This window comes from Mustelus asterias, chromosome 8, assembly GCF_964213995.1.
Source record: "Mustelus asterias chromosome 8, sMusAst1.hap1.1, whole genome shotgun sequence".
Classification (NCBI taxonomy): Eukaryota; Metazoa; Chordata; class Chondrichthyes; order Carcharhiniformes; family Triakidae; genus Mustelus; species Mustelus asterias.
Genome location: NC_135808.1, coordinates 139,142,330 through 139,156,470, shown reverse-complemented (window position 1 = coordinate 139,156,470; position 14,141 = coordinate 139,142,330). Strand labels below are relative to the sequence as shown.

Genomic DNA, 14,141 nt, shown 5'->3' with positions numbered 1-14,141 from the left:
TCCATAGACACCACATCAACCACTTTATCCTCATCCACCTCTTTGGTCACCTTCTCAAAGAACTCAATCAGGTTTGTGAGGCACGACCTACCCTTCACAAAACCGTGCTGACTATCCCTAATCAAATTATTCCTTTCTAGGTGATTATAAATCCTATCTCTTATAATCCTTTCCAATACTTTGCCCACAACAGAAGTAAGGCTCACCGGTCTATAATTACCAGGGTTGTCCCTACTCCCCTTCTTGAACAAGGGGACAACATTTGCTATCCTCCAGTCTTCTGGCACTGTTCCTGTCGACAATGACGACACAGAGAGAGACAGAGTGTGAGAGTCAGAGAGAGAGACGGAGAGAGTGTGAGAGTCAGAGAGAGAGAGTGTGTGAGAGTCAGAGAGAGAGAGAGTGTGAGAGTCAGAGAGAGAGAGAAAGAGAGAGACAGAGAGAGAGAGAGTCAGAGAGAGAGAGAGAGACAGAGAGACAGAGAGAGAGAGAGAGTGTGAGAGTCAGAGAGGGAGAGAGAGAGAGTCAGAGACAGAGACAGTCAGAGAGAGAGAGAGCTTGAAAGTCAGAGAATCAGAGTGAGAGAGAGTCAGAGAGACTCAGAGGGAGAGAGAGATAGAGAGCGAGAGAGTGTGAGAGTCAGAGAGAGGGAGAGAGACAGAGAGAGTGAGAGAGCGTGAGAGTCAGAGAATCAGAGAGAGAAAGAGAGAGTCAGAGAGACTCAGAGGGAGAGAGAGAATAGAGAGCGAGTGTGAGAGTCAGAGAGAGGGAGAGAGACAGAGAGAGTCAGAGAGAGAGAGAGTGTGTCAGAGTCAGAGAGAGAGAGAGCGTGGGAGTCAGAGAGAGAGAGAGTGTCACACAGAGAGAGATTGTCAGAGAGTGTGTGAGAGTCAGAGAGAGAGAGAGAGGGGGGTGATTCTCTGTGGTGAACCATCGTTGGTTCCCACTGTGGGGTTGTTCTAATGTTGTTGTTGGGCTAGGGTGGGATTAATACACCTGTGGTTGTTACTGTTGTGGCACATCCCAGTCGGGCTCCGCCTCCTGGGAGAGGTATAAGACCCCCTGCTTGGGCGGGACCTCGTCAGTCTGGGGTGGTGTACTTACGTTCTAGTAGTTCCATTGTTAGGCAATAAAAGCCTTCAGTTACCGAAGCCTTGTGTCTTGAGTTCAATTGACGTGCATCAATTTTATTGCCTAACACTAAGCTCTCGACGGAAAGGAGAGTATGGAACAAATCTTAAAGCCAGAGCGTCTGACGCTGGATCCACGTGCGGTGGGCGCCTCTAACACCTTCGACCACTGGCTGAAGTGTTTTGAGGACTGCCTCCGCAGCAGTCATCACAGATGACGACAGACTCCGGGTCCTCCATGCGAGGGTAAGCGACACTGTCTACCTCGCGATCCGTGCGGCCACCACTTACCCGAGGGCCCTCGAGCTTTTGAAAAAGCGCTACACGAAACCTCCCAATGAGATCCACGCTCGTTACCTCCTCGCTACACGACGTCGGCAGTCGGGCGAAACCATGGAGGATTACGCCAATGAGCTCTTGCAGCTTGCCAGGGGCTGCGACTGCAAAGCTGTGTCGGCTGAGCAGTATATGTATGACCTCGCCCGAGATGCATTTGTGGCAGGGGTAGTGTCTTCGTACATCCGTCTCAAGCTGCTAGAAAAGGGGAATCTCAACCTGACCCAAGCTATGGAAACGGCTGAAATGCTTGAGGCGGCATCGAAGAGCTTGGTCCTGTATCCGGAGGACCACGTGGAGACAACGTGGCAGGAGCAGTCACAAATCCCTCCTCGCCCCACGGGCTCGAAGTGCAGTGTTATGGCGTGCTCCCATGTAGACCCGACGACGGCGGCAGCCCCATGCGGCCCGCGGTGCTACTTCTGCGGAGGAGCCAAGCATCCACGACAAAAGTGGCCTGCTAAAGCGGTGGTCTGTAATCAATGCGGTAAAAAGGGGCACTACGCGAAGGTGTGCAGATCAAAGCCCAAGAACGGCAGTGCAGCCTGTGACCCTTCAGAACGGGGATCATCACCATCGACGTCGAAGTACCCACGGGGTTCGTCCACGTGCGAGTCCAGGACGACGCCATTGTGGTCGACGGAGTCGGAGGAGGATGACCACCAGGAGTCGCTACGCTTGGCGCCCTCAACCATGTGTGATTCATGGGGGCGGCCATTTTGGTCGACGACGACCAGGAGCGACCAGCAGGGGTCCTCAGCATCGACCTCAGCTGCCTGCAGTGACGTTCAAGGGCCAACGGTGGCGTCGATCACCCTGAACCAGGCTAAGCACCACAGGCTTGACTGTTCAATGATGGACATAAAGGTAAATGGTTGTGCAATTTATTGTCTGTTTGACAGCGGGAGCACTGAGAGCTTTATTCACCCTGACACTGTAAAGAGGTGTGGACTCCAGGTTCAACCTGCCAAACAGACAATCTCTATGGCATCACGGTCCCGGTCTGTCCCTGTTCAAGGACGTTGTGTGGTAACTCTGAAAGTGCAGGGCACAATTTACGAGCGATTCAGGCTCCTTGTGTTGCCGCATCTTTGCGCACCAATTCTCCTCGGACTAAACTTTATGGTCCACATGAAGAGTGTGATCCTACAGTACGGTGGGCCACTCCCTTCGCTGACAGTAGGGGACCAGCTGCAGTGTCCAAATTGTCCAAAGCGCCCCGCATGCAATCTTTCTTCATTAAAGATCACCACACCCTCTTTATTCAAGAATCTGGTACCAGGCTGCAAGCCCATCGCTACTAAAAGTAGGCGTTACAGCGCTGAAGATCGGATCTTCATCAGATCTGAGATTCAGCGGCTCCTCAAAGAAGGGATCATACAGCCCAGTGTTAGTCCGTGGACAGCACAGGTTGTGGTGGTTAAGAGCGGGAACAAACCCCGGATGGTCATTGATTACAGTCAGACCATTAATCGATATACGCAGCTGGATGCGTATCCTCTCCCGCGCATATCTGATATGGTCAATCAGATTGCGCAGTACCGGGTGTTCTCCACCATAGACCTTAAGTCCGCCTACCACCAACTCCCCATCCGCCCAGAGGACCGACACTACACGGCTTTTGAGGTGGATGGTCGTCTGTATCAGTTTCTTAGGGTTCCATTTGGTGTCACCAATGGGGTCTCGGTCTTCCAGCGTGCTATGGACCGAATGGTGGACCAGAACGGGCTGCGGGCTACCTTCCCGTACCTGGATAATGTCACCATCTGCGGCCATGATCAGCAGGACCATGACACAAATCTCCAGAACTTTTTACGCACTGCATCTCGCCTGAATTTGACCTACAACAGGGAGAAGTGTGTATTCCGTACGCGCCGGTTAGCCATCCTGGGATACGTGGTGGAAAACGGGGTCATTGGCCCTGATCCCGACCGTATGCGCCCCCTTGCTGAACTTCCCTTGCCCGCTAGCGCAAAAGCAGTGAGGAGATGCCTAGGCTTCTTCTCCTATTATGCGCAGTGGGTCCCCAACTACGCGGACAAAGCCCGTCCGCTTATTAAGTCCACGACTTTTCCACTCACGCCAGAGGCCCAATTGGCCTTCAAGGCATTGAAACACGACATTGCGAAAGCCACGATGCACGCGGTAGACGAATCCATCCCTTTTCAGGTGGAAAGCGATGCATCGGATTTCGCCCTGGCCGCCACACTAAACCAGGCAGGCAGGCCCGTCGCGTTTTTTTCCCGCACCCTCCAAGGTCCCGAAATTCGGCATTCAGCGGTGGAAAAGGAGGCCCAGGCCATTGTGGAGGCCGTCAGACACTGGCGCCATTACCTGGCGGGGAAGCAGTTCACCCTGATCACGGACCAGCGGTCCGTGGCGTTCATGTTCAATAACACGCAGAGGGGCAAGATTATGAATGACAAGATCTTGCGGTGGAGAATTGAGCTCTCCACCTATAATTACGATATCATGTATCGTCCAGGGAAACTCAATGAGCCCTCGGATGCCCTCTCGCACGGAACATGCGCTACTATGCAGGAGGATCGCTTGAACGCCCTCCATAATGACCTGTGCCATCCTGGGGTCACTCGGCTCTACCACTTTATCAAAGCCCGCAACCTGCCTTACTCGGTGGAGGACGTCAGGTCAGTGACAAGGAGCTGTCGGATTTGCGCGGAATGCAAACTGCACTTTTACCGACCTGACCGGGCACATTTAGTCAAGGCCACTCGCCCCTTCGAGAGGCTGAGTGTGGATTTTAAGGGCCCCCTTCCCTCAACAGATCGGAACGTGTACTTTCTTAACATCATAGACGAGTACTCCCGGTTCCCGTTTGTTGTCCCCTGCGCGGACACGCCGACTGCCACGGTGATCAAGGCATTCCGTGATCTTTTTACCCTGTTCGGGTACCCCAGCTATATACATAGCGACAGGGGCTCGTCGTTCATGAGTAATGACTTGAGGCAATTCCTGCTCTCATACGAGATTGCCTCTAGTAGGACCACGAGTTACAACCCTAGGGGCAATGGACAGGTGGAAAGAGAGAATGCTACAGTCTGGAAGGCTGTCCTATTGGCGCTGAAGTCCAAAGGCCTTCCAGTCTCCCGTTGGCAGGAGGTCCTCCCTGATGCGCTTCACTCCATTCGCTCCCTCCTGTGTACGGCAACCAATGCTACTCCCCACGAGAGGATGTTCTCATTCCCTCGGAAGTCGTCCTCGGGGATATCTTTACCAGCCTGGTTGACGTACCCAGGACCCGTCCTTCTGCGGCGACATGTAAGGGCCCGCAAGTCCGACCCCTTGGTCGAACAGGTCCACCTCCTCCACGCCAACCCTCAGTATGCCTATGTGGCATATCCTGACGGGCGAGAGGACACAGTCTCGATCCGAGACCTGGCGCCCGCAGGGGACGTAGCAACTCCTGTCGCTCCCATACCCCCAGTGACGAATCCCTTATCCCTTATTTCTCCCCCGGACGTGGCGCGGTCAGCACCGGGACCAGTGCTTAACAGTTATACTCCACTGTACAGCTTGCCTGAGACCCGGAGATCGGCGCCATCGCAGAATGTACCGGGATCCCCTGCACTACCGCTTCATCAGGGTCAACCGGCCTGTGAGTCCGTGGGAGAACAGCTGGACGCTGTTTTGGGGAGAACGCCACCGCAAGCACCTACTCCGGTGTCACCGCCGGTATTGAGGAGGTCACAACGACGGTGCAGTCCTCCAGACCGTCTGGACTTATAATCTGTTGACTTTTTTTAGTCTGTTTTCGCACCCCGCCGGCCTTTGTTCTCAAAGGAGGGGTGAATGTGGTGAACCATCGTTGGTTCACACTGTGGGATTGTTCTAATGTTGTTGTTGGGCTAGGGTGGGATTAATACACCTGTGGTTGTTACTGTTGTGGCACATCCCAGTCGGGCTCCGCCTCCTGGGAGAGGTATAAGACCCCCTGCTCGGGCGGGACCTCGTCAGTCTGGGGTGGTGTACTTACGTTCTAGTAGTTCCATTGTTAGGCAATAAAAGCCTTCAGTTACCGAAGCCTTGTGTCTTGAGTTCAATTGACGTGCATCATTCTCCCAGCTGCTGTGCTGCTCTGGCAGTGTAATGGGCTGGGAGATATCAGTGCAGGCCGTTCAGTGGGCTCCTCGCTGGGCATCATAGTGTCAGCGCCTCGCCGGCTCCAGGACGTCTGGAATCATCAGCTCCACACCAGAAACTGGCACGGAGCTGATTTCAATATTTAAAATTATCATTTGAATATCAATAGTGGGCCTGGGATTGAAGTCTCCGGGCCGGCTAGCCTCGCCCCCCGCAACCACCGTCAGGAGTGGTTCACTCCAGCAGGGTTTACAACAGCTCCCCACGAACGGGGAACAGGCAGCCCGATCCCACTGGGGGAAACAGAGACTCTGGAGGCCCCCCCGGAGGTGGGGGATAAGAGGGGGTGCCCCCAGGGCATTGCCAGCCTGGCCCCTGGCACCTACCCATGCATACCCTGGACACAAAAAGCAGGACAAATCCAACCCGGCCAATTACCGGCCAGTCTGATTCGATAGATTCACACATGGAATTCCCTGAAGATTGGTCTGGACCTGGGAGGCAGGAACAGATTTCAGGAGTTGAAAGGAGAAGGAGTTTGGAAATGGGGCAGGAGTTTGCACTGATGGTAAGGGTTTGTTTTTATCAGGTTAGAGAGAGGGAATTATTTACAATGTTGGCTAACATGGGGATCCCACGGGGAAAACTGGATATTGGCAATCCAATGGAATAGAATAGAGGGAACAGGAGATAGATGTCATGGGGCAGGGACACCAAGCTACCGTTACCAAGACATGGAGCAAAGCTGGGGCATTTCTTTTGTTTTTCAGGATGATCCAGGGTCAGTTTCAGAAGGTACGCGGAGCTGGTGGTGTCTGAAGCGGTGCAGCTGGATTTGGTGGAGCGATGGTTGAACCAGTTGTTTGCCTTATTCTTTGGGCTGAAGGCAGTGGAGGTGAGGAGTGTCCCCAGGGTAATGACCGGTATGTGAGACAGAGCATTGCTTCCATTAGGAAATGAGGATATTAGCGGTGGTGCTGGGAGAGGAATAATCAAAGATCTCTTACCCGGGCTTGCTGCAAGATGGCCTGAGCCTGGGCTTCCTGAGCTGATATCACTGGACCCTTCTCACCACTCGACCCATATTGGAACTGGAAACAACAAACACAACACCTTCAACAAAATACCACTGCTTATCACTTAAAACATCCTGAACAACATCTTAAACAAAATACACATCTTAAATAACATTTTAAACAAAGTACCCACCGTTTATCATTTAATCACAGCCAGAAACACAAGGTGAGAATTTGCTTGGAATTAAACTTCACTCTGTGCTGGGATGAGAATGGTTAAGCAACATTTATTACCCAATCCCCACTCAATCACACATCTCCCATTAGCCAATACTCATTGTGTATTGTACACTAATTACCCATTTAAAATTAATGAGCTAACACAATGAGACAGGGAACAGATAAAGAACACAGTCAGAGGGGAGCGAGAAATCATTCCCTTTGAAGTGCAGAAAAAGATGGCCTAACCTTCAAACTTACGCAAGGCCACTTGGGAGTGAAATCAAGAGACAGTTCCTCCAAATGATGGATTGGGATTCCGGAACAGTCTCTGAATAAACCGTATTTCAATGCTGAGAGTAAAAGATTTATTTGTTAAGGACATCGAAGAGTATCAAGCAAGAGTGAGTAAATGGAATTGAGATACAGATCAGCTGGAACAGGTTCAAGGGGCTGAATGGCCTCCTGTTGTTACTATCATTGTGAGGCATTTTCGGGCCATTTCACCAATTTCACACTCCCAGCAAGAGTCTACGTTGAAAGGGAATGCAGCAGAGTGTGTGTAGAATCATTAAGTTAAACTTCAAATTCAAGCTGAACTGTTTGGGAGTGAAATCAGGAAAACTGAATTCCAAATAAATACAGTGGGAATCTGGAACTCCATCCCTGTGGGATCTCTTCAGATCATGCACTCGCAGCAGTAATGGCTCCAAAAGAAGAGCTGGGATATAATCAAATACCCATTGTGATCTTAAATATTTATTCCAATGATGTGGAGATACCGGCATTGGACTGGGGTGGGCACAGTAAGAAGTCTCACAACACCAGGTTAATTTCCAACAGGTTTATTTGGTAGCACGAGCTTTCGGATCGCTGCTCCTTCATCAGGTGAGTGGGTGAAGAACCAGCATTCCGAAAGCTCATGATTCCAAATAAACCTGTCGGACTTTAACCTGGTGTTGAGAGATTATTTATTCCAATGATTGATGCAAATTATTAACTTTCTCCTTTAATTGTTGCTGTTTATAAGAGTAGTGGATGTTGTTTTATGAGAATGATATAAAGCCATCAAATACTCACGAGAGGTTGTGTAAACATAGAACATAGAACATAGAACAGTACAGCACAGAACAGGCCCTTCGGCCCACGATGTTGTGCCGAGCTTTATCTGAAACCAAGATCAAGCTATCCCACTCCCTATCATCCTGGTGTGCTCCATGTGCCTATCCAATAACCGCTTAAATGTTCCTAAAGTGTCTGACTCCACTATCACTGCAGGCAGTCCATTCCACACCCCAACCACTCTCTGCGTAAAGAACCTACCTCTGATGTCCGTCCTGTATCTCCCACCACGAACCCTATAGTTATGCCCCCTTGCAATAGCTCCATCCACCCGAGGAAATAGTCTTTGAACGTTCACTCTATCTATCCCCTTCATCATTTTATACACCTCTATCAAGTCTCCCCTCAGCCTCCTCCGCTCCAGAGAGAATAGCCCTAGCTCCCTCAACCTTTCCTCATATGACCTACCCTCCAAACCAGGCAGCATCCTGGTAAATCTCCTCTGCACTCCTTCCAGCTCTTCCACATCCTTCCTATAGTGAGGTGACCAGAACTGCACACAATATTCCAAATGTGGTCTCACCAAGGTCCTGTACAGTTGCAGCATAACCCCACGGCTCTTAAACTCCAACCCCCTGTTAATAAAAGCTAACACACTACAGGCCTTCTTCACAGCTCTATCCACTTGAGTGGCAACCTTCAGAGATCTGTGGATATGGACCCCAAGATCTCTCTGTTCCTCCACAGTCTTCAGAACCCTACCTTTGACCCTGTAATCCACATTTAAATTTGTCCTACCAAAATGAATCACCTCACATTTATCAGGGTTAAACTCCATTTGCCATTTTTCAGCCCAGCTTTGCATCCTATCTATGTCTCTTTGCAGCCTACAACAGCCCTCCACCTCATCCACTACTCCACCAATCTTGGTGTCATCAGCAAATTTACTGATCCACCCTTCAGCCCCCTCCTCTAAGTCATTAATAAAAATCACAAAGAGCAGAGGACCAAGCACTGATCCCTGCGGCACACCGCTAGCAACCTGCCTCCAATCCGAAAATTTTCCATCGACCACCACCCTCTGTCTTCGATCAGACAGCCAGTTACCTATCCAATCGGCCAACTTTCCCTCTATCCCACACCTCCTCACTTTCATCATAAGCCGACCATGGGGGACCTTATCAAACGCCTTACTAAAATCCATGTATATGACATCAACTGCCCTACCTTCATCAACACACTTAGTTACCTCCTCAAAAAATTCTATCAAATTTGTGAGGCACGACTTGCCCTTTATCTGAAACCAAGCCCCTCTGAATCTGAGCTCATCCCCGTGTCGTGACTGCCCCCGCCCCCCCGCCCCCCCGCCCCCCCGGCCCACCGCACCCCCCCCCCCCCCGCCCCCCCCTCGCCCCACACCTCGTGCTCACCGACCGAGATTGGACCCGTTTAAGCAGCGCCATCACCTTGATTTGAAAATTCTCATCCTTGATTTCAAATCCCTCCATCACCTTTACCCTTCCCAATCTCTGCAACCTCCCCCAGACCAGTAACCCTCTGGGATACCTGCACACTCTAACTCTGGCCTCCTGCTGATTGCCGAACATAAACTCTACACCACAGGTGGCCTACACCGAGGCTCTGGAATTTCCTCACTCTCTGTCCCTCTCTCGCCTCCTTTAAGATGCTATTTGGTCCATTGGATTAATATCGCTTTCCAGTAGCTCAGTGTCAGAACTCTGTGGAGAATATTCAGAGAGAGTGTTGGTGTGAAAGGGGTAACTATCAGTTACATAGAACATAGAACATAGAAAGCCACAGCACAAACAGGCCCTTCGGCCCACAAGTTGCGCCGATCACATCCCCACCTCTAGGCCTATCTATAGCCCTCAATCCCATTAAATCCCATGTACTCAACCAGAAGTCTCTTAAAAGACCCCAACGAGTTTGCCTCCACCACCACCGACGTCAGCCGATTCCACTCACCCACCACCCTCTGAGTGAAAAACTTACCCCTGACATCTCCTCTGTACCTACCCCCCAGCACCTTAAACCTGTGTCCTCTCGTAGCAACCATTTCAGCCCTTGGAAATAGCCTCTGAGAGTCTACCCTATCCAGACCTCTCAACATCTTGTAAACCTCTATCAGGTCACCTCTCATCCTTCGTCTCTCCAGGGAGAAGAGACCAAGCTCCCTCAACCGATTCTCATAAGGCATGCCCCCCAATCCAGGCAACATCCTTGTAAATCTCCTCTGCACCCTTTCAATGGCTTCAACATCTTTCCTGTAATGAGGTGACCAGAACTGCGCGCAGTACTCCAAGTGGGGTCTAACCAGGGTCCTATAAAGCTGCAGCATTATCTCCCGACTCCTAAACTCAATCCCTCGATTAATGAAGGCCAGTACGCCGTACGCCTTCTTGACCGCATCCTCCACCTGCGAGGCCGATTTAAGAGTCCTATGGACCCGGACCCCAAGGTCCTTCTGATCCTCTACACTGCTAAGAATGGTACCCTTCATATTATACTGCTGCTTCATCCCATTGGATCTGCCAAAATGGATCACCACACACTTATCCGGGTTGAAGTCCATCTGCCACTTCTCCGCCCAGTCTTGCATTCTATCTATGTCTCGCTGCAACTTCTGACATCCCTCCAAACTATCCACAACACCACCTACCTTGGTGTCGTCAGCAAACTTACCAACCCATCCCTCCACTTCCTCATCCAGGTCATTTATGAAAATGACAAACAGCAAGGGTCCCAGAACAGATCCCTGGGGCACTCCACTGGTCACTGACCTCCATGCAGAGAAAGACCCCTCCACAGCCACTCTCTGCCTTCTGCAGGCAAGCCAGTTCTGGATCCACAAGGCAACAGCCCCTTGGATCCCATGCCCTCTCACTTTCTCAAGAAGTCTTGCATGGGGGACCTTATCGAACGCCTTGCTGAAGTCCATATAGACCACATCCACCGCTCTTCCTTCGTCAATGTGTTTGGTCACATTTTCAAAGAACTCAACCAGGCTCGTAAGGCACGACCTGCCCTTGACAAAGCCGTGCTGACTACTTTTGATCATACTAAACTTCTCTAGATGATCATAAATCCTGTCTCTCAGGATCCTCTCCATCAACTTACCAACCACTGAGGTTAGACTCACCGGTCGGTAATTTCCCAGGCTGTCCCTGTTCCCTTTCTTGAATATAGGGACCACATCTGCAATCCTCCAATCCTCCGGAACCTCTCCCGTCTCCATCGACGATGCAAAGATCATCGCCAAAGGCTCCGCAATCTCCTCCCTCGCCTCCCACAGTAACCTGGGGTACATCCCATCCGGTCCCGGCGACTTACCAACCTTGATGCCATTCAATAGTTCCAACACATCCTCTTTCTTTATGTCCACATGCTCGATCCTTTCTGTCCACCGCAAACCAGCAGTACAACCACCCAGATCCCTTTCCACCGTGAATACCGAGGTAAAGTATTCATTAAGCAGCTCCGCCATTTCTAACGGTTCCGCACAAACTTTTCCCCCTTCACCTTTTAAGGGTCCTATGCCTTCACATCTCATCCTTTTACTCTTGACATATTTGTAGAAAGCCTTGGGATTCTCCTTAATCTTACCCGCCAAGGTCTTCTCATGACCCCTTCTCGCTCTCCTAATTTCCTTCTTAAGCTCCTTCCCACATCCCGTATACTCCTCTAAATCCTTAACACCTCCTAGCTCTCTGAACCTTCTGTACGCCTCTCTTTTCTTATTCACCAGGTTCATCACAACCTTCGTGCACCACGGTTCCCGTACCCTACCAACACCCCCCTGTCTCATCGGAACGTTGTCATGCAGAGCTCCAGACAAACATTCCTTGAAAATCCTCCACTTTCCTTCGGTACTTTTCCCCAAGAATGCCTCCTTCCAATTTACCCGTCTAATTTCCTCCCTGATGACACTGTATTTCCCTTTACTCCAGAGAAACACTTTCCTCGCCTGCCTGATCCTATCTCTTTCCAATGCTATCGTGAAGGAGATAGAATTATGATCGCTATCCCCAAGATGCTCACCCACCGAGAGATCCTCCATCTGTCCAGGTTCATTAGCCAGCACCAGATCAAGTACAGCCTCTCCTCTAGTAGGCTTATCCACATACTGTGTTGATATGCACCTCATTCTCTGACCGTTTCCCTTGGGATTTTCCAGTCCTGCCGGCAGTGTGTCCCGGCCCACAGGTTTCCCGCCGGCATGGGGTGACCTCAACAGGAATTCCCATTGGCAGCAGCGGGACTGGAGAATTCCACCTTTTGCAAACAACTGGTCACCTCCCGCCAGCGGGAAACATGCGGCTGCGAGGTTGGAGAATCTGCCCCAAGTGTTTCAATTCCAGTCACTCACTATGAAGGGTCAGAATGATTTCCAGGGATGTGGAGAGACTGGGGGAGCTGGGATTGTTCTCCTGAGAGCAGAGAAGGTTAAGAGGAGATTTGGTGCTCTCCATATTCCCTGGTGTTTTGGGAGCAGTGCCGATCGATCTTGCGGCACAAACTGATTTTTATCTCAATCCCGGGATGTTTCAATTCAGAAAATTGCATCAGTGTCGTTGCTGCTGGATTTCTATTGTAGAGACAATGGAACTTGCAGAGCTGATCATTTCACAACTGATTCATCACAGATTACACTCAATTCTGATGGGTTTGGAGCGAGGTTTTGGAGGGCCGAAGGGCCTGTTTCCTGTGCTGAGTAAATCAGGAGGAAGTGGCAGGAGGGACACCAGAGGGACACACATTGGCAAAAGGAGCAGAAGTAAGATTTGAACTGATTTACGCTGCCTGTTATCGTACTGAGATTGTTCTGAAAGGATTGTCCAAGATTGAATCCAATCAGTGTTTTATAAAATTTCAGCATGGCTTCCAGAATAATTTACTTCATTTTAAACAGGGAAAATGTAGGAATTGAGGGATCAAGGGATAGCGAGATCCAAGTATAGAACTCACTAAAATTAAAAGAGTAATTCAAAACCATGCGGGTGCTGTCCTTTATCCCGAGGGCTCTGGAACACAACCGGGGAGAAGGTACAGTTACAGGGAAACCATCTGCAGAAACTGGGCTCAGTTCTGTACTCTGTTCCTCAGGAAGGAGATCCTGGCCTTAGAGAGAGGACAGAACAGATTCACCAGACTGAGACTGGGGCTGAAGGGGTTAAACACTGAGGAGAGGTGACACAGAATGGGCGGTACTCCCTCGAGTCTGGAGAGGTGACATAGAGTGAGCAGCACTCCCTCGAGTCTGGAGGATGATGTTGTGATTTCATTGACATGTTGAAGATGACGCAAGGATGTGATAGGGTCGATGGGGGGGGTGCAGAACCTTCCAATAAGAGCAGGGCCTTCAGGAGCCACCTCCTCACAGAGAGAGGGACAGAAATCTGAAACTCTCCCCGCCCCCAAAGCTGGATTAATTAAAAATTTAAAAGCTGAAATTGGAACATTTTGTTTGGGAGGGGGATTATGGGAAATGGAACCAAGGCAGGTACAGAACAGCCAGGATCTGATTGGATGGTGGGGCAGAGTGGAGTGACTGCCTGGCCTCCTGCTCCGATGTTATCCGTGTTTCGAGGCAGTGGGAAGTGTAGACAGAGTCAATGGGTGGGAGGCTGGTTTGCGCGATGGACTGGGCTTCGTTCACAACAGCGATCATGTGGGCACAGTTTCTGTTGCACCTACCACTGGGACCCAATGAAAATAAAGGAGGCAAACTGTTAGGAAGTGCAGGGGAAATTGAGAAGGCCGTTAAAAGGTGCATGGGATTCCTGACTTCCTGCACAGTTAGACCCAACTGGAGAATAGTGTCCAGTTCTGGGCTCCACCCTTTAGGAGGGGTGTCAGGGCCTTGGAGAGGGTGCAGGGGAGATTTACTCGAATATTCCCAGGAATGAGGGACCTCAGTGAATGTGGAGAGACTGGAGAAGCTGGGATTGTTCTCCTGGGAGCAGAGAAGGTTCAGAGGAGATTTAATAGAGGAGCTCAAAATCAGGAAGAGTTTTGATGGAGTAAATCAGGAGAAAGTGTTTGCAGTGACGGGAGGGTGGGTAACCAGAGGGACACAGATTGAAGAGAATCGGGAAAAGAACCAGAGGGGGAGATGAGGGGAATTTATTTGACGCAGTGAGTTGTTGTGATCTGGAATGTGCTGCCTGAAAGGGCGGTGGAAGCAGATTCAATAATAACTTTCAAAAGAGAATTGGGGAGAGAGTTGGAGGGGAAAATACAGGAGATTCGGGGAGAG

General features: G+C 50.5%; 1 protein-coding gene across 1 annotated transcript in view; it reads right to left on the bottom strand.

The window, feature by feature from the left end:
- Positions 1 to 14,141, bottom strand: part of LOC144497798 (collagen alpha-1(XI) chain-like) — a 494,895-nt gene that overhangs the window by 249,361 nt on the left and 231,393 nt on the right. Inside the window, exon 13 of the mRNA XM_078219235.1 lies at positions 6,575 to 6,658. Coding sequence (XP_078075361.1) covers positions 6,575 to 6,658 — 84 coding nt within the window. The remainder of the gene's footprint in view (positions 1 to 6,574; positions 6,659 to 14,141) is intronic.